Source organism: Sciurus vulgaris, assembly GCF_902686455.1.
Source record: "Sciurus vulgaris genome assembly, chromosome: 3".
NCBI lineage: Eukaryota > Metazoa > Chordata > Mammalia > Rodentia > Sciuridae > Sciurus > Sciurus vulgaris.
The window spans coordinates 24,518,711-24,546,657 of NC_136463.1; the positions used below are offsets into that span (position 1 = coordinate 24,518,711).

Sequence of the window (27,947 nt, forward strand, 5' to 3'; positions counted from 1 at the left end):
AAGCTGTAGCATCAAGAAAGGTCTGAGATGGCTCACTCTTGTAGATTCCACTCAGTGTATTTAAGGTTGACTAAAGTTGACACAAACATTTCTAAAGACAGGCAAAAATTCACATTAAAACAAACAAACCCTCCCTATGCCTCTATTTAGAGTAGGTAATATGATTCCAAAAGTTAAAATTACTTCACAACCTATGACTTCAGCTTGGCAAACAGCTTAGGTTCCAAAAACTGATTCATCCCTATTAAAATGTAAGTCCTTAAAAGAATAATGTGTCCGTGTATATGTAGACATGTATTTTTAAAGAATCAGACAATCTTTGAAGCAGCCTTGTGTTTCCTTTAAATTGGTCTGGAAAGAACCATTTTATTAGCTTTATGGAAGGATTAACTGTCTTCTTGGTCTAAGGTTAACGAGGTGATCATTTGTTTAAGGCTAGAAAGGTACCAACATTATGTAAACCATAAGGAAAGGAGGAAGAGATGAGGGTTTTTCCTGGGGGTTGGGCGGTAAAACACAAGGGATTCTTAGAAAATGACACATTAGCAGTTCTTATCTCTTCTGAGTCGATTCTGAAGGAGGGCATTTTTACTCTTGAAATTTCCTTATAACCTGGACAAGTTCATGGTAAGCTTGATCTATATTCATTCTAATCTTTGCTGATGCTTCCATGTATGTTACATTTAAGTTGCAGTGCTTAAACTGCTGTCCTGTGATGTCTTTGATGATCTAGGTCTGCTTTATTACCAGTTAAAATCATTGGAGTCCTGCGCAATGGTGCTGGCCTATAATTAATTCCAGCCACTCGGGAGGCTGAGGCCGGAGGATTGCAAGTTTGAGGCCAGCCTCAGCAATTTTGTGAGGCCCTAAGTGACTTGGAGAGACTGTCTCAAATAAAAAAATAAAAAGGGGTGGGGATGTAGCTCAGTGATAAAGCACCCGAGTTAAATCCTTAGTACCAGAAGAAAAAAAAAATCATTGGAAGCTCCTCATGATCCTTTACTGAGAATGTCTTTGAAACATTTCTTCAAAACTGCCTCTATGAAAAGACAACAGGAAGCCCTCAAGAATCCTCATGTACTGTTTTCTCATGGCTTCAAACTCTTCTTGTCCAGTTGTACCCAAAATATCTAGCAGGGTTGCTCTGTCGTCTGTCATACATGGTGTGTAGGAATCTTCAAGGGCTGGATCATAGAACTAAGTGAACTGGATGGTGAGCACCAACTGGCCCATGTCACCCCCGACAACCACTGGTACTTCTCCAGGCTGGGGTGGTCATGGGGCCGCCTACCCAGCCCCTCCCAGTCCAGCCATGCTGTGTAGTCGTCCCTACCCCTAGGCCCCTGTGGAGGAGGCAGCAGTGGCCACCTGGAGGAATAGTGAGTGTAGGGGCCAGGGCCTCCTCTAGGCGTCTCCACAGTTCCTTTTCAGAATGTGTGTTCCAATGGGCCCCCGAGAGGCGTTCTGGGATGGCTGTTGGGGAACCAACCACTCTGCTAAACAAATGTCCCACTTGTTTACTGAGGCATCTACTGCATGTTGCAAGCTGGATCCAGGGTATTTCATAAGATGGGAAGTGTCCACATCCCTAAAAGGTCAATTAAATCAGCACCTCAGGGATGAGATCCAGGTATGGGTGTTTATAAGCTCCCCAAGTGATTCTAATGTGCAGAAAAGTCTAAGAAACACTAATGCAGAAAACTTCTTATAGGTGTTTGGTCAGATTTCTACCTTAAAAATTAAAAGTTGAAGGCTAGCCTCAGCAACTTAGTGAGATTCAGTCTCAATATATGCCTGGGGGTATACAGCTCAGTGGTAGAGCACCCCGGGTTCAATCCTCACTACCACAAAAGTACAAAGTAGCCTTGGACAAGTTCTGCCCTTTATTTCTAAATAAAGGCTAATTGCAATTGCCCTGGCTCATTATGATGACTAAATTCTAGAATGAAAACAATTTATTCAAAGACAAGACTGAAGCAAGCATTCCATGGTGATTTGTAGATTATTCCCACTGATGTACCAGTGGAGCAGCGAACCTGAGCCAGGTCTGAGCTACGTAGGGGAGCACCTGTTTAGCATGCGCAAGGACCTGGGTTCCACCCCAGCCACACCCACCCCTAAAAAAAAAGAAAGAAAAATCTGAGGACCAAGCTAAACCTAAGTAGCTCTTTGTACCTGTCTAGATGGAGACAGAGTTGTGGGAAAGTGCCAAAAACAAGAAGTAGTGAAAGAAAGGCTATTTTATTTTTTAAAAAAGGAAAGAAAGAAAAGAAAAAAACAGATTCTGTGAACAGGGTCAGTCCATTCGGGCCTTCAGTGTCCTGGTGGTGATCTTGTCCTTTTCACTGCAGAGGAGAAAATCACAAGAACACATGTACACCCCTCTAGCAGTGACTGTGCCTCCAGCCCCAGCCTCAACTCCAAGCCCTGTGCAAGGAGGAGAGCTGAGGGCCACCTGCTGCCCCAGGGAACTGTCCAGCAAACCTCAGCTGGTCTCAGCCTGTGTGAGGAAGGGGAGGATAGAGGGGGAACTGGGAAGATTCCACAGAATCACTAGGGGATTTTTTCCTTGAAAATGGTTCAGGGTTGGACTGAGATGACCTGCGAAGAACAAAAGGCACCCCCGCCTAGGTGAGCGGCACACACCATAATCCCAGCTACCTGGGAGGCTGAGACAGGAGGATCACAAGTTTGGGGACACCACCCTCAGCAACTCAGAGAGGCCCTGTCTCAAAATAAAATTTAAAAAAAGGAGCTGGAGTTGTAGCTCAGCAGTAGGGTGCTTGCCTAGCATGTGCAAAGACCTAGGTTTAATCCACACTGCAGGGAAAAAAAAGGCACCCAGGCCTAGAGATCGAGGGGCTTAGGAAGGATGGTGTCACATCCCAGTGAACACAAAAGATCCTCAGGGTAGTGAATTCTGTATTCCTGGGAAGCAAGCAGGCAGTCCTATGAGTAAAGGGTCCACATGCTGACTGGACTGTAGCGAAGCAGCTGGAAGCACACTTTCTATTTCAGACAATCAGATTCTGGTCACAGTCCCAAACCTGGGGCGTGCGCGCGTGCACACACACACACGGAGGAAAAATGGTTCCCCAGAGCTCAGCACATCACTCGGTTTTGGGTTCCAGACTTGCGGAGACAGGGGAAAGAATGGGGAGCTGCCCAGATGTTCAATCTGCAGTAGCTCTGCTGTGGCTCCTCTCCACATAGCTCTCTGTGATTGTAGGGATACCATTAGGGAGCAAAGGAGGTGGCACAGGGTCACAGAGCCTCACCTGACAGAGGCCAGGGGAGCGGGTATGGGAGCACTGACTTCTGTTCCTTGCCTGCCACTAACCCAGGCCTTTTCCATCTCACACCTGTCCAGCAGGCTGGGAAGATGGGAGGGCTTGTGGGGCAGGAGAGAGACAGGTATCTGCAAAGGGCCTAGACTTCTCCCAACATGTACTCACATAATGTGGACAATGACTCCCATGCCTGACACTGCATCCCGGTCCACAGCGTTCAGCATGGCTTGGGAGATGGTTTCAAACAGGTGTTCTGGATCCTGCCGACAGAGTAGAACTCTTTCATACTCCTGACTTATTCTGCATCCTTTACTTTCTTTTTCTGGCCTCAAGGTCCCCAGATCTGGCTTCTGCCATGCTTGAAGTGAGGGATGATCCCCTGGATGTGGGAAGCCTCTCAGCTCCTTCCTTGGCAGGGAGCAGCACTGTGTGGACTTCACACCTTGAATTTCCTCCAGGAGCCAGCAGCGTGACCCTGGCCAAGTAATACGTCCCTTCACTGAATCTTAATTCCTTTTTTATAAATGGGGAAAACAATCTCCACTTGGCTCTGATATGCTTTGTCAGCTGCTGGATGGACTGTCCCCCTGGATGTCCCACAGGCACCTCAGAATTCAACCTGTCCAACTATGTCCGCCCCTCCCCACCCCAAAACCAGCTCCTCCTCCCCCTGTTAAGCTAGGGGGAGACTGCCTCTTAAGCATCTCCACCTCCTCCCCTGCTGCCTTACCAGACCAAGTCTCCTGGACTAGCTGCCCTCCTGTCCCCAATGCCACTGTCTTTGCTTAGGACCTCAGAGTCTCCTATAGGTGACAATAACCTGTCACATCTAGTTGTAGGCCTTAGATTCCTCAAGTTCCTTACAGTGAAGGAGTGTTTTAAATTCCTTTGCGTGGTATTTGAGGCCCTTGAGAGTCTCATCCCAATCTCCGTCTCCAGCCCCATCTCAACCCACATTCTGCCCACTCTGGCCGCTTCCAGCTCTCTAGTCACAGAACACACCTGGCCCTGCCTGTTACCTTTGTACAGGCTCTTCCTCCTGCCACGAGGTCCTTTCCTTCCTCCTCTTCCCAGCACATTGCATTTTAACAGCTATCTGGGTGTCTTTCATGCTTCAGCAGATGACAGTAATCCCCTCAAGTCACACCGTAGCCAATTCCAATCCGGGCTGACACACACAATGCCAATAGCTGTCCCTCCTTGAGAGGCAGTATTCTATAAATTCTCTTCATGTACTTTCATAAAACTACCTCTTAAGTAGGGCTCTGTTAGTACACCCTTTCATAGCTGAGGTGATGGAGATGAAGCAAGCTAAAGTAACTTACTCAAGAACAAAAACTAGGCGGTGGATGGACCCAGGTTTCCAACACAGACAGCCTGGGTTCAAACCCACTCTGTCAGCTGCCATTAATGCTGGACTGTGTTAAATATTTGTTCAATAACGGAACTGAGAACCCAGAAAACCCAACATGAGGCTGTAGTCAACAGCTGACCTGGGCCTCCTAACAGAGGTGCTCTCCTCCAGAGTCTGCTCTAGTGGAAGAAGAAGCTTCTAGAAACCCTCCCAAGGAACAACAGCTGTCCTCTGCCCTCCCAGCACACCATTCTCCCCACTACTTGCTACATGAACACATTTTGTTCCTCATGGCCAAGGGTAGCTACCCCAGAGCCCAGCTCTGCTCTCTGCCACCAACTCACCATGTTGGGCTCCCAGAGGGACTCGCACATCCCATACATTTGTTCAGCGCAGGTACCACTAACTACAAAGTCGTCGGTCACCATGGGGCAGCCAATGAGGTCTAGAGAGCAAATGAAGGGCTTAAAGGTCTTCGGGTCCAACCCAGCAATAACTGGCTCTGTGTAGTAGGGGCCAAACCTGTGAGACCAGGACCAGAGAGAGAAACCAGAGCTCAAGAGTACTCACTTTCATGTGCAGGCCTATTCAGACAGACAAGGCTCTGGCCCAGCCCTGGGAGGAAAACTGAGGCCCTGCTTGGGAAGATCTTCTCCCTGGGGTCAGCTCTGTTTAAGGCTCTCCTAGCACCTGGCAATGCTTTAAGACTTCATCATCATTACCATCATTATTAACTCGTGATCCTCCTGTTTCAGCCTCCCAAGTTGCTGGCATGGCTACTGTGCCTGGCTTCATCTTCTTTCCTCTGACACTTCCCTTCATATCTGTCTTACCCTGGCCCTCACTTCCTCTTCCCTTCTTTGGGAATTCAGCCTCCTTTCATCTTCCCTATCCTAACTCAGAGTTCTACCACGATTCAATTCTCTAAACATCTTTATACCTCTACTCCTTTAGAAGAATTTGAAGCTGTTTATTGAAAAAATGAAACTAAAACAAACTGAATTTAAGACATTCAGACTGAACACAGCACTGTTCAGTCTGAGCCACCTAGCAGGCAAAGCAAAGAGGGATACTACTCAGTGAGCTGGGTTACTCTCATGGTCCACAAAAGGAAATGGCAGCTTATTGGAAATCTGTTCTAGATCTTGAGCTTTGAGAATCATCAGTTTGTTAGGCACAGTAGTGCATGGCTGTAATCCTAGCAGCTCTGGAGGCTGAAGTAGAAGGACCACAAGTATAAGACTAGCTCCAGCAACCTAGCAAGACCCTGCCTCAAAAAAAGAATGAAAAGGGCTGGGGATGTGGATCAGTGGTTAAGCACTCCTGGGTTTGATCCCCCAAATGAAACAAACAAACAAACAAAAAATTGAGAAAATTCAATCTTGGGTTTTTTTGTTTTGTTTTTTTGGTGTGTAGGGGGGTGGGGGCTCGTTATATTGCCCAGGCTGGTCTTAAACTTGTGAGCCTCTGGTCTCAGCCTCCCAAGTACCTAGGATTATAAGTGTGTACCACCAGGCCCAGCAAATCTTAAGGATCTATTTTTTTTTTTTTTTTTTTTTTTAAACTCAGGGGCCCTCTACCACCATGTCACAACCCCATCCCTTTCCAGGATTTGAGCTAGGGTCTCGCTAAATTGCTGAGGCTGAACTCAAACTTGGGATCCTCCTACCTCAGCTTCCCAGTCACTGGGATTACACACACCTGGTGTCTAACTTTTATTTTCCCTTTTGCAGTACTGGATGGAATCCAGAGCCTTAATTTTAGGGGTCTTTATGTATAAAATACTTACTAATAGCCAATATTCTCAATAGAAAGTGAGTACAAAAGTATTACCTGTATGTCTTTTTGACTTGCTGTAATTTCTAAGAGCATGATCTTCAGTAATGACTCTATAAAAAATAATTTAGAGCTGGGCACGGTGGCGCACACCTGTAATCCCAGTGGCTTGGGAGAGCTGAGGCAGGAGGATCTCAAGTTCAAAGCCAGCCTCAGAAATGGCGAGGTGCTAAGCAACCCAGTGAGACCCTGTCTCTAAATAAGATACAAAAAAAAAAAAAAAAAAAAAATAGGGCTGGGATGTGGTTCAGTGGTTGAGTGCCCCTGAATTCAATCCCTGGTACCAATAAATAAATGAATAAATAATCTATAAATAAACAAATAAATAAATAAATGATTTATAAATGAATGAATGAATGAATGAATGAATAATAATTTAGGGCTGGGGTGGAGCTCAGTGGTAGAGTACCTACCTAGCATGTGAGAGGGCCTGGGTTCAATCCCTAGCACAGAAAAATAATAATTTTTAAAAGTTAAGGCAGAAGAAACAATGGGGGTTGGTAACATGCTTTAATCCAGAGTTTCTCAAACAGACCCCCTGGGTAACAATTTCTGTAAAAAATTAAAAATTTTATATTTTCCTCTCGATAAACTGAAAATAAAATTTAAGAATATCCTGGACTATCTGGATAATGACCTTAAAACCAAGGATAGTAATGGAGCTCAGGGCTTGCTTGGGGCCATGATTCTGCTTTGCCAAAGCAATACCTGTAGATCAGTTTTAACTTTTTGTTTTAATTTAATTTATTTAGATGTGGTGCTGAGGATGGAACCCAGGGCCTCACACATGCCAGGCAAGTTCTCTACCACTGAGCCACAGCCCCAGCCCCTTGGTTTTAACTTTTACTGCAGTCTTTTCACTGGGGCCTGGATGGTTTCTCTGGGCTCATGAAAAGTGTTTTCCTTTAGGAGGCTTGGTACGTGCTGTAGCATACAGATCACTGTCTCCCCAGAGCCCAATAAAAAAAATTAGTGATTTCACTTGAGCTGGTGAATGAAACTCTGAGCTGTAGCAACTAAGAATCTAAAATTTTTCATGTCAGCCTCAATGTATTTTTATTCTTTTTAGTAAGCATGAGTCATTAAATATATATTGGCTCCTTCCCTCACATAAATCAGTCTAAAATTTTTTCTGTTGCTGGATGTGGTGGTACATGCCTATAATTCTAGCTACATGGGAGGCTGAGGCAGGAGGACTGGAAGTTCTCAGCAATTTATTTGTTCTCATTTTTTTTTTTTTTTCTGGTGGTGCTGAGGATCGAATCTAATGCCTCACCTGTGCTAGGCAAGTGCTCTACCACTGAGCCACAACTGTAGTCCTTAGCATCAGCAATTTAGCAAGATCTTGTCTCAAAAAATAAAAAGGGCTGGAGGGTGCAGTTCAGTGGTAGAGGGCTTGCCTAGCACACATGAGGCACAGGATTCAATCCCTAGCACTGAAACTGAAAACAAAACAAAAAAATCACCTTTCTTAGTTTTAGATTTTTTTGTTTTTGTTTTTGTTTTTTGGTGGGGATTGAACCCAGGGGTGTTTACTACTGAGCCACATCCCCAGCCCTTTTATAAAAAAAATTTTCTTTTGGAGACAGGGTCTCTCTAAGTTTCTTAGGGCTTTGCTAAGTTGTTGTGGCTGGCCTCAAGCTTGGGATCCTCCTGCCTCAGCCTCCTGAGGCATTAGAATTATAGATACGTACCATCATACCTGGTTTCTGCAATGAGTTCTCCTAACAAAAACTAATACTAATAATGAGAAATGGGAGGAGAAGGAGGACTGCCTGTCCCTCCACACGACATGCCTACTTGGTCAATCAAGAGCTGCACTTCCACTCACCGTTTCTCATACAAGAGGTTGGCAACCATGCTCATGAGGGTATAAGGCTTAATCTGCCGACCTTCCTTCAACTCATACAGGTTCAGCCGGAACTTGAGACGCTGGGCACTGTGGTAGGAGGAAAAAGGAATGAGTGACTCATTGCTAGATGTCTCCTGGAGTCTACCCTGTGGTAGTCAGGAGGAACTCAAAGATACATACAACCTATGTCCTTACCAAGGGATGCCACTTCAAAGTCTTAAGTGTAATCAGAAGCAACAGATGTGCTGAGGATAGGAAGGTATCCAAATACTTCGCCAGGGCCATCTCAGAGCCCACCAACGCCATGCCTGCTGGAGTTACAGCAATGCCTCCCAGGACACAAGAACAAAGAGACTTATACACAACTTTAGTTCCATCTACAGGTGAGGAAATTGAGGCCCAGTGAAGTAACTTTGACCACAAAAAAGCAAAGTCAGCGAGAAAGCCTCCTGAGGAAAGGATGCAATGTGAGGAGAGAGGAAGGCTGCTGGAGTCTCCCCACTGACAGGAACCTGAGCTGTGGTTCTCTGACTCTAGCAGGGCAGGAGAAAAGAGCGAGCTGGGTTAGTTCTCAGGAAGTTCTGTGTTCTTGAGACATAGGGCACTTCAAGGGAAATGAGAGAATATTTTCTGACAAGCTTCCATCCCATTCATGAATGAGTCTCTCCGCCTTTTAGGACCTAAGTCCAGGAGCTGCCGTTCCTTAGGCCACCAGTTTCCTGCAGCCCCTGTCACCTGTGATCTCACAGTCATATGGAATGCTATCCCAGTGCTTTTCCCCTTTCCCTGACATCTCTTCCTCCCCCACTGCTAACATAAGGTTCTGGTCTCAAACTGCAGCCTATTCTTTTCCCCTCCACCTGTTTTGTCTCTCCAGAATCTGCTCCATGGGCTGAACACATCACCAGTGCCTCTCCAGCCCTGAGATGTAACTTCAAAACCCTAACTGCTTGCAAGATGTTTTTGAATGGCTGGCTTCCTTTGGTGTCAAACTCCCAAGTCATCTTTTCCTCAAAAGTAGTCTTCCCAGCTCCTATTTAGTTAACATGCTCAAATCAGAAATTGTTTTTAGATCTTTACTGTGTTACTTACATGCCAGGCACTAATCTATCTTTTTTTTTTTTTTTTTTTTGGCGGTACTGGGGATCGAACTCAGGGCCTTGTGCTTGCAAGGCAAGCACTCTACCACCTGAGCTAACTCCCCAGCCCAGGTCCTAATTTAGATTTTAGTAAAGGTGTCCCTCAATATCCATTAGGGACTGGTTCCAGGAACCTCCCCCACCTCAATACCAAAATACACAGATGCTCAAGTTCCTTATTAAACATGGTGGTGTTGGGACTAAAGTTGTGGCTCAGTGGTAGAGCACTTGCCTGGCATGTGTGAGGCCTCGGGTTTGATACTCAGCATCACATATAAATAAATAAATAATCCACTGACAACTAAAAAAATATTTTTTTAAAAAATGGTGGTGTAGGGCCGGGGATATAGCTCAGTTGGTAGAGCGCTTGCCTTGCAAGCACGGGCCCTGGGTTCAATCCTCAGCACCACAAAAAAAAAAAAAAAAAAAAAGGTGATGTATTAAAAAAAAAAAGGGCTGGGGATATAGCTCAGTCGGTAGAGTGCTTGCCTTGCCTTGCCAGCACGGCAAGAAAAAAAAAAAATGGTGGTGTAACAGGTGCCATGGCACACACCTGTAATCTCAGCAACTCAGGAGCTGAGGCAGAAAGATTCCAAGTTCAAGGCAAGCCTCAGCAACTTATTGATAACCTGTCTCAAATAAAAAATAACAAGGGCTGGGGATATGGCTCAGTGGTAAAGCACCCTTGGGTTTTATTCCCAGTACCAAAAAAAGAGAAAGAAAAAAAAGGAAACAAGTCCCAATTCCTTCTATTGCTTTCCCACCACCACCTCCTTAAGACGGAAACCCTCACACTTGGACCATCACAAAAACAATTTGGTTCCTTTCCCAGACTCTCCTCGCATACCAATAACCACTGTCACTAGCTAACTTAAATGACAATTAATATGCACCAACCATGATGGGTTGACTATCTCTCTGTATTTCTGCCTTGTCTGCCAACTAGATATGAAGTTCTTTAGGAACTGGGCAGACACTCTGGCCTTAAAGAGACCTGCACTGGGCTGGAACAGGTGGTGCACACCTGTAATCTCAGACTCAATAGGCTGAGGCAGGAGTATTGCAAGTACCAGGCCAGCCTCAACAACTTAATAAGACCCTGTTTCACAAATAAATAAAAAGGTCTGAAGGGCTAGGGATATAGCTCAGTGGTAAAGCACGCTTAGGTTAAATCCCCTATTACACCCCGCCCTCCCCACCACACACAGAGACCTGCATTGGAATCCTGGCTGATACCCATTAACTTGCATCTTGGACAAGACACCCTCTGAGGTTCTTGGATTGTTTATCTGCAAAATGGGACAGCGACCTGGTAATCGCTGTGGTACTGGCAAACCTCAGACTCACTGGGGGTGTCTAGAAGATGACCAACATCCACGTTGGTCCAAGAAGAGGTGTAGGTGTGAGCAGACCCCTGACACTTACACTGTCTGGACGTCTGTGGCGAGCCCCGCCAGGCCAATGTACAGCCGGTCACCCATAGGAAAGATCTTCTGGAAGTCCGTGGTCACCATCTGCGCCTGGATCCCGAAGCGCCTGTCTGCAGCGATGGCCACACAATTCTTCCCCTTCATGGCCATGACGGCCCCTCCGTTATAGGACATAATAGACTGGGACAGACAAAGTGGAGAGCCTCAGCGCGAGGAACAAATGTTGCCATAACCCCCAGTCCAGCCCCCGATCTGGAGGCTCCCGGACGCCCGGAACTCCAGTTCCAGAGATGGGCCCTGTGCGGCAGCTTAAAGCCACACTCAACCCTTAGGTCCTCCCTGCGAGGTCCGCTTCCTTCGAACTGAAGCTGCTTCCTTCCATCAACCTGGAGAGGCCCTCTTAGCTCCCAAGCCTAACCTCACCCTCCCGGTTTCTCAATTCCCATCCCGTGTCCCCTTTCCTCGCCCCCTTCTCACCATGATTGCAGTGTACTAGGACCCCAGATCGCCGCTGCAATTCCAGTAAACCGGTCCTGGCTCTCGCTGCGCCAACACTCTTGCTGCTTCCTTTCCATTGGTTGATAGACCAAGGCCTCCTGACAACTTGGGCTTTCTATTGGCTGTTCCATCCGTCAGTCATCTTCACATGTTTGGTTGAGAGGCCAAAACCGAGGCAAGGAAAGCGGAAAGTGAAAAGTCACTGTGAGTACGGAAGAGCCTTGCGTCGTGGTGCATGCTGGGATATCGGCAGAACGCGACTTGCCTGTAGCGACTGGGGAAGGGGCGGGGCCGGCACGCACGTGGGTTGGGGAAGCTGTGTTGGAGAATTGAGTCCCGGGGCTGAAGGGCCACGGTGGAGGATGCTGTATGAATTACTCGTCCTTACTCCATTTCTCTCTACCAGAAAGCCTTACAGCTACTGTGTACCAAGGCACTTTGAGAGCTTCCTATATTCTCTAGCTCTGAACAATGCCTGATGTATGGGAGGCTCCCATTAAGTCCCAACTGAAAAAATGCGAGAGGGAGGGGAACTTCAAGGGTATCCTGTGGCTACAGGGATTCCGCTGCAAAGGGGAATTTTGGAGAGCAGAAGTTGTTCTACTTTTTGGGACGCCCCCCACGGGTCGACAATGTAGCCCTAAGTCTCAGGTCACTCTAAAAAGGGACATTTCGGACCTCTCCACATCTAAGTACAACTCCAGGTTGGCCAGCGCCAACCTCTTGGAGAACCAACCAAGGAGAGGCGATCGGTTTCTGCGTCTTCCCCTCCCAAGCCCTGTCGCACTTCTCCCCAGGTCAGAATCCTTTTTTTCCCCCAGGATCCGATTTCTTTCGCCGGACTTCGAAGCATTTGTTGCGGTTCCTGCGCCATTCCAGGCTAGTTCCCATTGACTCGGCTCTCTGCCACACCAATCGTTATCGCAGTCTCTGTGGCGCAATCGGTTAGCGCGTTCGGCTGTTAACCGAAAGGTTGGTGGTTCGAGCCCACCCAGGGACGCGGTCTTTTTCTCCTTTATTTTTTGCTTTGTCTTATTCACACCCTCGCAGAAGCCAAATTTTGTACTGAAACGACAGACAACGTTTTTTTCTGCGACAAATCACCGGATTGAAAATTCATCGTTGTAAAGGACGGAATAATTTCTCCCGCAGGTCTCATAATTGCCTCCCCACCACTGTCCTCAAGCTGGATTGCAGGAAAACCAGACCAAGGTTTTTGTATCACCAAAACGAAAAGGAGCGATTCGTTTTTTTCCGTCGGATTAAGAATGAACTTGCAATGGAGGTTAGACAGTTTTCCATTGTCTGCTTCAGTGGATGCTCCAAACCCAAAATACTATGTCCGGAAGGGAGGACAGTAAAGACAGAGAAGGAAAGGCAGAGACAAACCGAGGGATGAAGAAAAAGGTGCCAGAGGGAGAACATAGTTAGGGTTCACAGAGAGACAAAGAGGGGATGTGACAGAGACATAGGGTGAATGGGGAAGCCCCCAAGAAAATGGAGAGAGGGAAAAGAGAATCGTTTAATATGAGATATGAGAAGCATCCAAAAGAAGAAGAAAAAGAAATTTAAAAACAAGATGCAAGAGATACAGAAGTGGGGAGGAAGATGGGGAAATACAAGCAGACTGGCAAAGGACATTGTTTCTGGGGAAAGAAAATGTGTGAAGGACACAGATACTCATGAAAAGATACTTATGAAAGCCTTAGAGGAGCTGCTCTCTCCTATTATCAGCATTTTTAAAGGGATCTTATTCAGGAACTAGTTCTTAAGCATATGCTGGAAATAGTCACCTAGATGTTTTGGGTTCCTGCCCTCTGGGAGCCTCTAGTCTGTCTCTGACACAGTGGCGCTCATTCTGAATCGTCAACCAGAGGACCACATGAGATAGGAGCAAAATCAAGGGGATGCATAGGGCTTCTCATGTCTGCAGAATGCATTCCAGTGAACAGGTGGGAACCTTGATCTTCATGGAGAACAGCAAAGGACTCTTTCAATCAGTTCTCTGAGACATTTAGCTCACCTAAGTCTTCTTTTGGACACCCTCCAGTGTTTATCTACCCATAGCAGGTGTTCACACATTCACAGGGACAAGCCTGGAGCGACACCTGGTGCTGTAGGAGCTAATGGGACAGGCTCTGTGTCCCTCCTGATTTGTCCTCACCTGCCCTGTGAGTGCCCTGTACACAAAAGCCCATTTCATCTATCAGTGCCTAAGTGCAGTACTTGACCTTGACACATGACAGATGCTCCCATATCAGTTAATAGAACAAAGAGTGGAAAACCAGAGAACTTCAGACGTGGGGAAAGGCTGGGCCAGAGGTTCTCCTGATAAGCCAGAAAGTCCGGGGGTGTGGACTGAAATGATTGAATTGGAGTTTTAGTAGATAGTGGGGGCTTTAGGAATGCTCCTCTCCATTGGTTTACTCTAACTTGCGCTTAATAACTGAGGAACACACACACACACACACACACACACACACACACACACACACACACACACACACGGGTAGCCCCCTGGGGCAGCCCTGTGGGATTAATGGCCGCATTGGGGACGTGGAGGAACGTCAATCCCCTTTCCAATTTAGCTGCTACTCCCTCGAGGAGCAGCTTCTGGGTGCTGGTGTGGACCGCGGGTGGGACCAAGATCTCTGCGAAGCCCCTGTGTTTCTCTTGCTCCAGGTCTTCTAGCGAAAAGAGTGGCGGACCGGGAAGTCCCTGCTGCGCATCTCTTCATGCAGAGCAAGTGGATGCGCTGGAGACTACAGGATGCGGACGCCATACTTGTCCCGGGGACAGCCTGTAAACCCACCGGTCTTCTCGTGCAGCGTCTGGGGGCAGGTACCACATCCTCCCGGGGCCTCTCCCCCAGGTCCTAGGACCATCGGCTCTAGGTGGAAACCCCTCCCGCCCTTCCTCCTCGCCCCCAAATATTTGGCCAGTGTGGGCTGAAGACTGAGGCTGGGGTCACTTGACGGCCAGTGTCCGCAGGGTTCCTGATTGCCGATCTGTGAATGAAAGCGTTCAGTTCCGGGGGCCCCGGGCTTCGGGATGCCTTGGCTGCAAGTACGGAAGAAAGGAGCAGGAGGCAAGCGCTCCGAAGCTCAGCCAACCCACTGTTAGGGCGCTTAATGACGTTTCTGGCCGAATAATAGAGCTCTTTGGACGGACAGTCATGGTGGCCATCTCTAATAAATCGTGAATAACGAATAAGCCAATCGACCGTTCTAATGAGGCCCACGGTCGTCGCCATAACGCAGAATCGATTCGCTTCCTTGGCGCCGGCTCCCGGTTCTCCTGGCTTGTTCAAGCCTCCTCCTTGAGCCGGAGCCACTGGGGGCCCGAGCGTGAGCACTTGATGGAGCCGAGAGCTACGGTCGGAGTTGGCTGGCACCCGCCACCTACGCGAGGGCCGGGTTGCTCCCGGCGTGGCGGCAGGGGAGGCGCACAGCCACGCCAAGCGCAGAGCGCAAGGGAAAAATGCGGGAATCAGCGCGAGGCAGGGAAAAAGCGCGGGCCCACTTTCAAGCCCTGGCGCCTCGTTTTCTATTCCGTTCTGGCTCTCGAATTCGGCCGGTTGTCGGGTCCCAGGCCGGACGCCAGAGTTCCCGTCTTCAGCTGGTCTCCTCCCTGGGTTGTGTTTTGCTCTCGGCTGAGCATGACGGGCCACAGTAGCCAAGCCCCCGCTGTGAGACCTGCCCGCAGGTCGCCCTCCACCCCAGCTCCCCGCACTGGGATCCCCGCAAGGCGCCCGGTTGGGGCCTGGTGCCCAGTCTCTCAGAGCCGACGATCCCGCCGCCCAGAGGGGCATCGGGAGTGGGGCAGACACTGTCTGAGATGCAGTTAGTAATTTTAAGGGAGTGTCAGAGTGAATGAAAACCACCCGGAGGCACGGCTGGAGGCGCCGCGTCCCCCGCCCGAGCGCCCTTTGGTGGGGGCACGCAGGGGCTGTGAGCCACATTTCCGCCCGGTCCTCGTTTCACCATTTTGCCGGCGCCCCAGCTAGGGTGGGGATGGCAGGGTCAGTGCTGGGGAGCATGCATTTGAGGGAGGGAGGGGTTACTTGCAGAGGGTAACAAAACAGAATTTACCCACTATGTTCAAGGGGCTGCTTGGGAAAGAGGGGTCCCGCCCTGGCTTGGGGGGCCGGGCACCGCCCGGGGAGCAGCCGCGCAGCCTCTCCCGCTCCTCTTCCCCTCTCGGCAAACACCCTGAAGGAATGAGGTCACGTGGGTGAGTAGTGGGCGGGACCTACTCCTGTCTGGAGGAAAAAAGCCATTTTGTCTCCCCCCCAACTACGGTCCCTCCCCTCCCTCTCTGTCCCCTCCCCTCCCCTCTCTCCCTCCCACCCCAAGCTGCTCTCACAAACTCCTTTCTTAGCGTAGGTTTCTCCCCTCCCGCCGCCCGAGCGACACGGCTGCGGCCCCCCTCCCCTCCCTTCCCTCCCTCCCTCCCATCCCCCCCTCCCCGAGACCCACCGGACCCCGAACCCAGGTAAGCGGACGCGGACTCCGGCTTCCTTCCCTTCTCCTACCCTGTAACTGTCTGGGGATGGGAATGGGGGCCGGTCCATCCTTCCCGACAAAACCCATGGGAGGGGGAGCCACGAGCCCGGCCTGCGGCTGGCGCCCCCCCCGCGCCCCGCCAGCCCCTGTCCAAGCTCGCCCCGTCCGCCTTTCTTCTTTTTTTCTGTCCCTTTTTCCCTTTCCTCCTTTCCAAGATGGCCGAAGTGGATTCCCCCTCTTAACGATCTGGCGTCTCCCTCGACCACCACCTCTTTGTGCAGCAGCCCCCTGGTAGACCTGCTCCCGAGGTAGCGAGGGGGAGGGACTGGGACAGCTATGAGGGCTTTGGGGGTACGCGCTGGGGTGGATTCGGCCCTCCTGGTCTCCCCTGGAGCCAGAGCCTTTCCTGGCTCTAGCCAATCTACCGGTTTCGGTCTGGGCAGGGGTCGCCTCTCCAGAGCGCAGTGGGGCGTCATGAACGCGTGAGGATTTCAGGCCGGGAGGAAGGGGACATGGCTTTCGGATCGCTGCGAGGCCGGGGGAGGGCGCCCTTCTCTGCCGGGGCCCGGGTCCTCTTGGGCACCTCCTCCCCGGGTCCCTTCCCGGGTCCCAGTGCAGGGCGCCCCGCCCCCTCCCTGACCACCTCAGCAGAGCTTTCCCCTAACACCCCTTCAGGGCTCCCGCCTAAAGTTTGACCCTAGGGAAGGAGGAAGCGGTCACCCAGTCACTGGGATCCCTGATCCTTTGACTCGGGCTCTTAGGGAAGCCCGCGCAGAGCGAGCAGAATGGAAATGGGAGGACATTTCTCACACTATTTCCCTTCGCCAACTGGAGCATGAAGGATTCGGTAAACTGGCCCCGCTTCCACTGGAGAGGCCGCCGTCCCTTCCTCACCAGACCCTCCTACTGCTAAGTGCGAGGGACTAGGACCCTGAGCTGCACACACCCCGAGCCTCTTGTCTCCACGGAGTGCCTGGCATACCACCCCTTCCTCTCCCTCTTGCACTCTGTCCATCTGCCCAGAACTGCTCCGATTGACTTGAGGGGGAAGGCATTTGGATGCATTTAGATGGGGAAGTGAATTTACCTGTAATACTGTAGAAGTATTCCCCCTTACTTTCCCGGGGTCTTTTGTCCCTCAGAGCCCCTCCCCCACATGCTGCCTCAGTCTCTCCAGGGCTTCCCTCGCTGGGGGAGGGGCGCCTCCTGGTTGCCCCCACTCTCTGTTGCCTCCTGCTCTGGGCCTCTTGCAGTTTGTGCTGTTCCTGAAACTGATTTCTCTCCTCCCGTCCCCTCCACTCTGCTCCAAGGTGTTATTGCTTGGAGAAAGAACATAAAGCCTGCTCTGTTGTAGCCTTTCAGTGGGGAGGTTTTCCCAGGGGTTCCCTAGTTTGATGTTGGGGCTTAAAGACTTTGAACTGTATTTGGAATGAGGCAGGAAACAGACTTCAAGATCCAAACCTTGTGCAATTGTGTAGGGTTCAAGTTGAAGTATTGGGAGGTGGGCAGGAAAGGGGATGGCCCCTGGCCTCCCCTGAAGAATCTTGGCTGATGGAACAGTTGCCATGGGAATGGAGAGATCTGAACAGGAAGAGGTTACATCTTTGTGCAGGTCAGATGCCCACCGCAGCCCTACAGCCTCTGTCCCCAGAGCTGGGTGGGAGCTGAATTGCCTTTGTTGCTGGAACACTTACAGTTTACCCTGGGCGGACAAGGGATGCACAAAAGGTTGGTGTGTGTTTGCAGTTCTGGTTTCAGGCAGGGATGTCAGGGTAGGGGGCTTCTGGGTGGGATGGGATTGGTGGGAATGACTTGTGTATCTGGCAAGGGTAGGCCAGGTTTGAGACTGGCTGTGTGTGTGGTGGGGTGTGTCTGGCCTGGTGTATCTGGCCAAGTGTCTGGAGAGAGAGAGAGAGACAGAGAGAGAGAACGCACGCATGTGTGTGTGGTTCAAGTCTATCTAACCTTGTGCGTTGTGAGTGTTAAGAGATGGAGGGGGTGTGTCTGGCTCTCTCTGTGTATATCTGACAGTGTGTTGCTTTGTGTGTGTATTTTGGGTTTTTGTCTTTGTTTGATCTTAGGGAACTCAAAGGTGATAAAGAGAGGAGAGTGGGAGGGTGAGTAGAATAAGCCCAGCTCCAGCTAGAGGCTGGAGGTCTCTTCCCAAGGCAGTGGGGTATGGCAGGGCGATGAAGGAGCAGAGCTCTGTGCTATCGCGAAGGGTCAGGGAAAGTTGAGGTCCTGAGGCAGAACACCATGGTCCCAAACAAATAAACAGGATTTGCACAGTTGGGCCCACAGAGCTGGAAGAGGTATGGAATCTAAGGACCCAGGGTGTGAATCTCAATGGCGTGCTATGCCTCTGTGGATCTTGGTGTCCCCATCTGCACTGTGGAAGTGGTGTAAGGCAATAGCTCTGCTCCCTCTTCCTCCTTCAAGACAAGAATGGTGCTGATGGTCTTGCCGTGGCCAGGCTTTGACTTCCCACCCAGAAGGCCTGTTGGGGGGCTCTCTTCCCCTTGCTTCAACCTGGATGGGGTTAGGCAGGCTTATTAGTTCTTTAGATGAACAGGGATCCCCACTTGGTCCCCGTGTATAAAGGGCACTAGAACAAGCGGCAGGCAGGTTTCTTGTCCAGGACTGGTACTAGTTTGCTGTGTGGCCTTAGACAGGTCACTTCTCTCTGAGGTTCTTCATCTGTAACATGAGATTGGACAAGATGTTTTTGAAGGTATCTTCCACCTCTGCTAGTCACATCTGTGTGTGTCCTTGAGTGACTTTTTCCCAGACCCAGAAACTCTAGCGAGGTAGTCAGGCTGATTTCATTTAGAGGAAAGACAGGGCGAAGAGTATATAGCTGCTGTCAAAGAAGCAGCAGGGACCTCTAGGTTTTCAGAGCCAGCTGCTTCAGCAGGGGGAAATGAAGAAACTGACAGGGAGAGGCCTAATGGTGGGCCAGCTCCCACAATGCACTGGTGAAAATGGAGCCATGTGGGGTCTGCTAGTAGGAGGCTTTGAGGAGGAAAGGCACTGCCAGGCTTGAATGGCAAGGGTTTAGGACTGGGTGCTGCGTGCCCATTAGGCTCCTTTCCTACCTGGGGCCTCTGGGCGGAAGCAGTTCTTCCCCACCTTAGGTGGCCCAGTGGGCCACCTAAGAAGCACACCCTTGCAAAGACATCAGGGACCTAGACCCTGACTGGGGGAAGGGTGTGTTGGGGGTTGTCAGTGTGCAGGCCCACTGGGGGGACGTAGTTGGGACTGGCTGTTAAAGCTGCCTCCCAGCTCCACTTCCTGATATCCCTATCCCCACTTTCTGTCTGTCTCACCGACTTTCGCCTTCGGGCTCTTCCCCACTCTCCTGCAGTGATGACAGCTGGACATCACCCTCTTCTCCCACTCTGCTGCCCATGGAACACCACCCTTGTATCTGGGGAGGAACTGGGTGTCAGGAATGTGGGGCCCCAGGACTGGGGCGGGGGGGGGGGGGGGGGGGGGGGGGGGCTCTGTGGAAACCGAGCTCCTGTTTACAGTTGCTCTTGGCACCTGCTGGCAGGGCCCTGCAGGTAACCATGGCAATCAGGTGAGGAGCCAATCAGTGCTTCTCCCCACCCCCAGCCCCAAAGGTGGCATTCTGAGGCCCCTGGGGATGGGGCGGGGCGGGGGGGGGGGGTGGGAGCAGGAGGAGCATTTCATTCTGTAAGCGCCTCAGTTCTTTCTCTCATTTTTCTTTGAGTCCAGAAAAGGGCCTGGGGAATAGTCTTGGTTTGAATTCTCACTAATGCTGGACAGAGATGGTGAGGGGTGTGGCTATTTGTAGGGTATGGCTCCTGCAGGATTTTTTTGTTTTGTTTCCTTTTGAGATAGGGTCTCACTAAATTGGGTAGGCCTGGCTAAATTTCTGAGTCTGGCTTCGAACTTGCAGTCCCCCTGCCTCAGCCTCCTGAGCTGCTGGGATTACAGGCAGGCTGCTGGGATTACAGGCTACTCCCAGGAGGAAGAGCAAGTGTCTATTTCAAAAACACAGCAAAGGTGTGAATGAAGGGCTAAGGCAATGTGGAGAGCCTACCTGTATGTACTTGTGTGCAGGTGTGGGTGTGAGAGAGAGATGGTAGCCCGATTACCTCCAGCTGCCTGGACCCCCAGCATGATCAAATCCTGACATGTTTTGTTTCTGGCTGTGCATGCGCACATATGTTGATACATTTGGGCACAGACATACGCAGGGCAAGCAGTCCATGAAGTACCTTTGGAGGCCCAGACGGCACGTACACATGGGATAGATGTTACACACGCTCAAAGAGACAGCCATTGGAGTTTGTTCTCTCCTCTGGATGGTTGTAATAATATTTGGGCATCTTGCCAGGTACAGGGTTACTATGGAAACAACTAAACAGTGGAGTAGCCAGCAGCCTTCTGCGTAATTGTGAAGGGGACCCATGCAGGGAGGGCTGGCTGAGGCCACCCTATGTGGAGTGGAAACACTTTCCTTCCTTGGGCTGGGTCTGTAGGCCCCAGGGTCCTTTGGGCTAGCTCTTATGCTGGCTTGTTCCTTTCTGTCTGCTCTGCACCTTGGTGTCTCTCCCCCGACATGTGGCCTTTGTGTCTCTCCATCTCTCTTGGTCTCTGGCCAGGTGCCCTGGGCCTCTGGTGTCTGTCTGGGTCCTGGCCAGACTCCTCCTGGGGTCTCTATAGAAACTGCTGATCCCGGCTGTGAATTTCTTGTCCTAGAAAACCCAGTGTGGTGGCTTTAGAAATCTTTCTGGAAAAGAGAGATGGGTGTGAGCATATTGTAAAGGAGCTGTTGGGGCTTGGCCACCCTCCCAAGCCCCACCCTGGGCTTTTACTCTGGGAAAGAGGAGGAAGGGAGGGAGGCCCAGCCCTTCTAGGAGCAGGTTTGGCTTCTGGACTGAGAAGATATGGCAGCCAGTCCAGGGCCAGCCTCCAACTGACCTCCATGCCCTGCTAGGGCTTGGCCAGGTACTCGGGTAGCTGAGGACAGAGTGCTTTCTGCCCAACTTTGACAGGCATCTAGGACAACCTGTTGGTCTGTTGCTGGACCACCTGTGGATGGGCAGCAGAGATGTCGCCAGGGTGGGAGATGTAGAAGAGTAGCAGTAGCCACACAGGGAAATTCTTGCATGTGCCTGAAAGGGTGGATCTGGAACATGTGTGTATTCATGTGTATAGTCCTGTTTGTTGAGTACAGTGGGAGGGATTCCTGTGCTGGGGACAGTAGCAGTCTTTTGTCCAAGCTCTTTGACTACTGTCACCTGTAGAGTCCAGGCTTGGACCTGGGGACTGGCTGGAGCTGTGCATTCCCCAGTTGGGGCATGGAGGGACTATCCTCAGTGTTCCCTGCCTGAGTGCCAGGCCTGGAAGCCAAATGGTCAGCATAGAGTGGATTTCCAGGGAGCTGCCCATATTGGGCGACTTTAGAGGAAGGTGGCATTCTGGGGTCTGGTTTAGCATCATAGCCATGACCAGTGATAGGTACTACCACCAAACAGGGCAGCCTATGCCATGATGTTTCCAGGGCAGGTTTCCTGAGGGAGGCCCTGCAGTGGGTGCAGGGTTCGGGGGAGAGAGGATAATTTATTCTTCCCTTCTTATAGTCCTTGAAGTTCTGGGAAGTGCCTTGTTTGTCTGAGTCTCCTCATAGCTCCCAGTACTCTGTAAATGTTTGTCTACTCACGTGGCTATGGATCAGAATTGGGGAGAGTTTTAAAAATGTATTTGCAGTGCTGGAAATTAAACCCAGGGGTGCTTCACCCAGCCCCTACCACCACCACCTTTTATTTTTTTAAAAACAGGGTCTCTAAATTACCCAGGCAGACCTCAGGCTGTGATCCTCCCGCCTCAGCCACTGGGATTCACTGGGATTACAGCGTGTGCCACTGTGCCTGGCAGGATTGGGGAGATTTTCACCAAAACCTGTGCCTAGGCTGGGGGTATAGATGAGTGGTAGAGCTCTCATCTAGCAGGTGGGATGCCCTGACTTAATCCCTAGCACTGCAAGATTAAAAATAAATAATAATGGGCTGGGGCTGTAGCTCAGTAGTAGAGCGCTTGCCTAGCACATGTGAGGCACTGGGTTCCATCCTCAGCACCACATAAAAATAAATAATGTAAAAGGCATTGTGTCCATCTACAACTAAAAAAATATATTTAGGCATAAATAAATAAATAAATAAATAAATAAATAAATAAATAAATAAATAAAGGATTTTTAAAAATTCTCAAAAATAAATAATAAAAATAAAAACCCTAGGGGCTGGAGAGATAGTTCAGTTGGTCGAGTGCTTGCCTTGTAAGCACAAGGCCCTGGGTTCGATCCCCAGCACCCAAAAAAATAAATAAATAAAAAATAAAAATAAAAACCCTGCTCTCTTCCATTTTCCTGACTCCACACATCCTCTGGAGAGTTGAGTAGTACTTCTTATGGCTTAACTTCAGTCTTTCCTGCTGCTTCTGAGATGGAGCATGAACTTGTTTCTCAAGGTGGCATGAATCTCCTGAGCCCCTAGGTACCCAGTGAATGCTCAGGACCAGAGAGAACCAACCACATGAATATGCCTAGTCCCACCTCGAAGGCAAAGAGGGGTTGGGCTCTGGGAGAGCTACTGGAGAGGGGGTGTTGGACTTCTGGGCTTCTGATTCGCTTTCCGTTTTCCAGAGTGAAGCTCCCCAGTGCTCCCAGCCCGATCCTGGCATCATGCATCGGGCCACACGGATCAAAATCACGGAGCTGAACCCTCACCTCATGTGCGCCCTCTGTGGGGGGTACTTCGTCGATGCGACCACTATCGTGGAGTGCTTGCATTCCTGTGAGTTGGGCAGAGGGTGTTACTGTGCCCAGGCTGGGGGGCACCGCAGGGAAGATGGAACACAGGCCCTTGTCCTGGAGAACAGACACCCTTGTGCCTTCTGGGAAGCCCTAGGTCATGGACAGGCTGCCTGGGAGGGACAGCTTGGGGCAGGGGTTTTCTGGTCCCAGAAGTTCATTTCAGGAACTTGCATCTGGAATCTCAGGTCTCTCTTGAATCTGTGTGGCTGAAATTTCACACCCTGAAGGTGCAGGTATCCCTTGTTTGCACCATGGGCTTGGTTGCAAGAGGTCAAGTACCTCGGAAGGGCTCGTCACAGGCTGACTTTGTTTTGTACTCCTTCGGGGGGCTGGAACTTGAAGCTCACTTTGTATGTTGTACAGGACACCAACCTGTCTCATACACAGGCATACAAGACCCATCCTAAAAAAAAAAAAAAAAAAAAAAAAAAAGACCCATCCTTCCCCAGGGATGGACAAGGGACAGTGACCAAAAACATAAAACAGATATTACCATGCTGGGCCTCTGAATAGCCCTGAACTGCTGGGACAAGGTGGGGAAGAAAAGATGCCTGAATCTGAGCAGAGGGAATGGGGGCTGGTCCAGGGGTAGGAAAGGGGCTCTGATTGTCCTCTCTCTGTCCACACCCCCCAAGTCTGCAAAACTTGCATCGTGCGCTACCTGGAGACCAACAAATACTGCCCCATGTGTGATGTGCAGGTCCATAAAACCCGACCGCTGCTGAGTATCAGGTGGGCCTGGCATCCCCCTGCCTCTGCCCCCTCACCCTCCTTGCCTCCTGCAGCGAGGGCAGCTGGTCAGGAAAAGCAGGGCATGGACCCCGTCCTCCCCTCCCTCTTGGTGGCTCCCAGCTTACAGGCTAAGAAATACTAGGGAGTTCCAGGCCTGGCCACTGGGTCTAGGGAAGGGTTGGAAGAGGGTCCCTGACTGGGGACAGCAGGGTGTTGATACTATTGATAGACCCCTGAACTTTTTTTCCCAGATCTGACAAAACCCTCCAAGACATTGTCTACAAATTGGTCCCTGGGCTTTTTAAAGGTATTTGTGTTCCCTTCCTCCTCTACCCCCACCTGCCATTTCCTAGACTCTTGCCCTCTTACCCTGCCTCCTTCTTCTAGATGAGATGAAACGGCGACGAGATTTCTATGCCGCGTACCCCCTGACAGAGGGTGAGTGTGTGCATGCCTGTCCCTGGGCCTGGGACTGCAAGGAGCTAGGGCTGCCCTTGCCGTGAGGCCTGCCCACCCCTGCTCCCCCACTGGAGACTGCAGCTGAGAGAGTGGCTGGGCTCCCCACCGAGCTTCGAGACCCGCAGCCCCCGGTGAGGCTCCTTTCCCCTGTCTGTCTCCCACTCACCCCTCCAAGCTCTTTCTGCAGTCCCCAATGGCTCCAATGAGGACCGCGGCGAGGTCTTGGAGCAGGAGAAGGGGGCGCTGAGCGATGACGAGATTGTCAGCCTCTCCATCGAGTTCTACGAAGGTGTCAGGCAAGTCCAGTCCGGGCCTGGCTCCGTCCTTGGGGAGCCCTCGAGATGTGTGCTCTGGGGTCTCTCTAGCTTTCTTCTTTCTCCTTCTCTAGGGACCGGGAGGAGAAGAAGGGCCCCCTGGAGAATGGGGATGGGGACAAGGAGAAGGTGAGTGCTGGGGCCTGCTCAGGAGGGGGCTGTGGGCGGTGAGGCAGTGCCTGGTGGGCCCCGTCACAGGTACCTCTCCCCCAGCAGACAGGGGTGCGCTTCCTGCGATGCCCAGCAGCCATGACCGTCATGCACCTCGCCAAATTCCTTCGCAACAAGATGGATGTACCCAGCAAGTACAAGGTGAGGGCCTGACCTTCTCAAAATACGAACCTCTTTGAGAGAGGGTCTGACAGTCTGCACACCAGCTATTGCTCAGGGCTGGCTTGGTGTCACCTGGAGCTGGTGTGATTATGTAACAGTGTATGGAGAAGGGTGGTTGAACCCAGGATTAGGGTGGGACAATCATTGTACAGAGGTGCCTGGGGCAAGGGTGTGCGTGCACTCACACTTGTACAATCAGAACTGGGGAAGAGGTGTGTGTGTAAAAATACAGGGCCAGCTGGCTGTGGGAGGCCAGCTCTAGGACGTGGCTTCCCAAACTTGAATGTCCATGATGTCCTGGAGATCTTGTTGAAAGGCAGGTTCTGGTGCACTCGGTTCTGCATTTCTAGTAAGCCTCCATATGCTGCCAAAGTGGAGTGTCCACAGACCACCAGGACTGCGCTTTGAGTAGCAAGGCTCCAGACAGTGGATCCTAAACTCTGCTGAACGTTAGTCCTGTGTCTCTAGTGAGCCACCTCCGGTCTCACCTGCTACATCAGGGTCTCTGGGGCTGGGTTGCAAGCTTTGGTAGGTGTTTTTAAGCTCCCTTGGCCAGTCTATTGTGCAGCCAAGGGTGACAGCCAGTGGCCAGGAGTTCCTTCCAGGCTTGGTAAGTCTTCAGGGAGTCCTGCCAGAGAGGAGGGGACTGAGAGCTGTGTGGATGGCTGGGGTCTGATTGTTAACGAAAGCAGCATCTTCTCTGGGCCCCGTCCCACCTGGTGATTGGGTGTTACGTGGGGACAACGCTGATGGGGAAGTAAATCCACGTGAAAGCCCTCGGTAGCAAGGCCATGTCTATCCACCTCCACCTTCCCTTACCTCCCAGCTAAGACTGCCAGCCTGGAGGCCTCTGCCCAACAGCTAGAGCCCTGCACCTGGCCAGGCTCACAGCGTCCACCTCTTCCCTCCCCAGGTGGAGGTTCTTTATGAGGACGAGCCCCTGAAGGAGTACTACACCCTCATGGATATCGCCTACATCTACCCCTGGCGACGGGTGAGCTGGACAGGGTGGTGCACGGTGGAGGCAGAGTGACCAGAGTGACTACACGGGCTGCCCTCCTTCAATCAGTGTCCATCCCTGTCTCAGGACCTGGTAGTGTCTGGGGTTATTGGCATGCCACACCAGGTCAGCCTCTGGGCCATCTCTTGCTGATGAGACCCCCACAGTCAGGAGAAAGGCTCTTCTGGCCCATTCTGGGCCAAGTTGGGGTCAGAAATAGGGCCCGGTGGCTGCCAGGAGCAAATGTTGCTTTCTGTATTCTGCTTGTCTCTTTTCCTCTCCAAGCCCGTGTCTCTGGGTCTTTGTGTGTCCCTCTGCTCTGCTGGTCTCCCCTCTGCAAGGCCCATACCTTGACTTTGTTCTCTTGTGGGCACTTTGGGGTGAGGCTGGGTGGCTCCCTAGTTAGCCTTTCTCCTGACACCCTCTGTCCCTGCCTCTGTCCACCTCTCTCTCACCATAGAATGGCCCTCTCCCTCTCAAGTACCGTGTCCAGCCAGCCTGCAAGCGACTCACCCTGCCCACAGTGCCCACTCCTTCCGAGGGCACCAACACCAGCGGGGCATCCGAGTGTGAGTCAGTCAGCGACAAGGCTCCTAGCCCTGCCACCCTGCCGGCCACTTCCTCTTCCCTACCCAGCCCTGCCACTCCCTCCCATGGCTCTCCCAGCTCCCATGGCCCCCCAGCCACCCACCCTACCTCCCCCACTCCCCCTTCGACAGCCAGTGGGGCCACCACAGCTCCCAACGGGGGTGCCTCGAACTGCCTGCAGACACCATCCTCCACCAGCAGGGGGCGGAAGATGACTGTCAACGGAGCTCCTGTGCCCCCCTTAACTTGAGGAAAGGGGTCCTTTCCCTCCTTTGCAGCCACCTCTCCACTCCTTTCACTTTTTCTGGGCCCTTTTTTTCCACCTCTTCTACTTTCCCCAGCTCCTCCCACCATAGAGGTGGGAGGTGGGTTTTATAAATAAATCTATATATATATATATGTACATAGGAAAAACCAAATATACATACTTATTTTCTATGGATCAACCAGATTAATTTAAATGCCACGGGGGGCGGGTAGGGGGAGAACCCTGTGTGTGTGTGTGTGTGTGTGTGTGGTTTGTTTTTAGGGGGTCTTGTGTAATTTGCTCTGCTCTTTGGGGGTTGCCTGGAGGTGAACTCAAGGGGCCACTGGAGAGGTAAAGTTCTACCCCATTCCTCCCTCTGCTTCCCAAAGCAGATGGGATATTGGGGGACCCCACCAGCCTCCAAAGCTTTAGACACAGCTCTTTCTGGCCAGGTATGGGGTTGGTCTATCGTGTTTCTCTACCCATCTTGGCTGCTGTCCTGCCCCTGCCCAGCCCCCCATTGCTGAATGTCCAGAGAATTTCAAAGACAGTGCCTTTTATAAGTGCAGTTTGTCCCCTGGATCTGAGGAGCAAGTGGGCAGCGAGAAGGCATCTCCCTCACCTCCTCATGCAGTGGAAATTTCGTGCAAAGACTAGATAGTTCTGCCCTTTCTTCCTGCGTGTGTGGCCTTTGCATCATTTATCTTGTGGAAGTGAAGGTCCAGGCGCGGGGGAGCCCAGCCCTGGAAAGTCCATGTGTGGCTTTAGCAACATGAACTGCTCCGCTCCCTCCTGCCCCTACCCTGGCCCAGGACCCTTACTAGCAAGACTGGTGGTGAAGCCTCACTTGGGGACCCAGAGTGGAGGGGCGGGATGAGAACCTCAGACAAGCACACGCCCAGGTCCTGCCAAAGCAAACGGTCCTCCAGCCCCCCTTGCCACTCCCAGCTAAAGCCGAATCAGGACAGTGACAGAGGCATCTAGAAGCACAAGAAAACACATCTGGTAAGCTCTGACCCCACTCAACCTGAGAGGTCAACAGAACACCCCTCGGGGGCAGGCCCCGGCAGATCCCTGCTGACCTCGTTTTCCTCAAATGTATATAGATCTGGGAGGAGGCCAGACTGTCACAACTAGGTGTGTGGGGTTGGGAGCCCCCATGGCTCTGTTTGCTCCTTGTCCTGTTTGAGGTCTTGTGACTGTATCCTCCTCCTGCACTGGGACATTTGTATCTTGGCTTTGTAATAAATGCTGCATCCTCCCTGGAGCCTGTAGTTCTTTGGGGGAGGGGACGCGGGATAGGGTGGGTAGCTTTAGTGGCCTTACCGTGCCCACATGGAATGAATCTGAGGTGTCCCCCTGTGGCCTGCCAGGCACCATCAGCTCTCACACAGGTTAAAATGCGATGCAGGACAGTGCGTGTCCTCACATCAGTGACCACAGAACACTCTGGGGGGTCATGCTTTAATGCCACCTTCACCAGCAGACACTGAACCAGGGGTCCCCTTCCCAAATCCCCTGACTTG

General features: G+C 51.2%; 2 protein-coding genes across 8 annotated transcripts; one reads left to right on the forward strand and one right to left on the reverse strand.

Moving 5' to 3' along the window:
* Window positions 1-2,222: 2,222 nt before the first annotated feature.
* On the reverse strand, window positions 2,223-11,528 carry PSMB3 (proteasome 20S subunit beta 3). The gene is made up of 6 exons (XM_079132377.1): window positions 11,379-11,528; window positions 10,897-11,081; window positions 8,312-8,419; window positions 4,989-5,166; window positions 3,456-3,550; window positions 2,223-2,345 (listed from the first exon to the last, which is right to left on the reverse strand). Exons 1-6 carry the CDS (start codon window positions 11,379-11,381, stop codon window positions 2,297-2,299), a joined length of 618 nt encoding a protein of 205 aa, XP_078988503.1. The 5' UTR covers window positions 11,382-11,528; the 3' UTR covers window positions 2,223-2,296.
* A 4,190-nt stretch (window positions 11,529-15,718) lies between these two features.
* On the forward strand, window positions 15,719-27,688 carry PCGF2 (polycomb group ring finger 2). Of its 7 annotated transcripts, none has more exons than XM_079132919.1 (11): window positions 15,719-15,893; window positions 16,120-16,212; window positions 22,429-22,728; window positions 23,384-23,480; window positions 23,732-23,787; window positions 23,868-23,918; window positions 24,127-24,235; window positions 24,328-24,382; window positions 24,467-24,565; window positions 25,500-25,580; window positions 26,047-27,688. In XM_079132919.1, exons 3-11 carry the CDS (start codon window positions 22,617-22,619, stop codon window positions 26,422-26,424), a joined length of 1,038 nt encoding a protein of 345 aa, XP_078989045.1. In that variant the 5' UTR covers window positions 15,719-15,893; window positions 16,120-16,212; window positions 22,429-22,616; the 3' UTR covers window positions 26,425-27,688. The 7 variants fall into 7 exon arrangements, with proteins under 7 accessions (XP_078989045.1, XP_078989046.1, XP_078989049.1 ...); XM_079132923.1 differs by having other exon boundaries at window positions 15,722-15,893; window positions 22,578-22,728; XM_079132920.1 differs by lacking the exon at window positions 16,120-16,212.
* The last annotated feature ends 259 nt before the right edge of the window (window positions 27,689-27,947 follow it).

Excerpts from the sequence above, each read along its gene's own strand:
- PSMB3 (XM_079132377.1), bottom strand. Across the intron at positions 8,420-10,896 it reads GCCACAGACGTCCAGACAGT|TGCCCAGCGTCTCAAGTTCC; the intron begins GTAAGTGTCAGG and ends CTCCTACCACAG. Across the intron at positions 5,167-8,311 it reads AACCTCTTGTATGAGAAACG|GTTTGGCCCCTACTACACAG; the intron begins GTGAGTGGAAGT and ends CTGGTCTCACAG.
- PCGF2 (XM_079132919.1), top strand. The coding sequence starts at position 22,617 with ATGCATCGGGCCACACGGATCAAAATCACGGAGCTGAACCCTCACCTC. Across the intron at positions 22,729-23,383 it reads CGTGGAGTGCTTGCATTCCT|TCTGCAAAACTTGCATCGTG; the intron begins GTGAGTTGGGCA and ends ACACCCCCCAAG. Across the intron at positions 25,581-26,046 it reads ACATCTACCCCTGGCGACGG|AATGGCCCTCTCCCTCTCAA; the intron begins GTGAGCTGGACA and ends CTCTCACCATAG.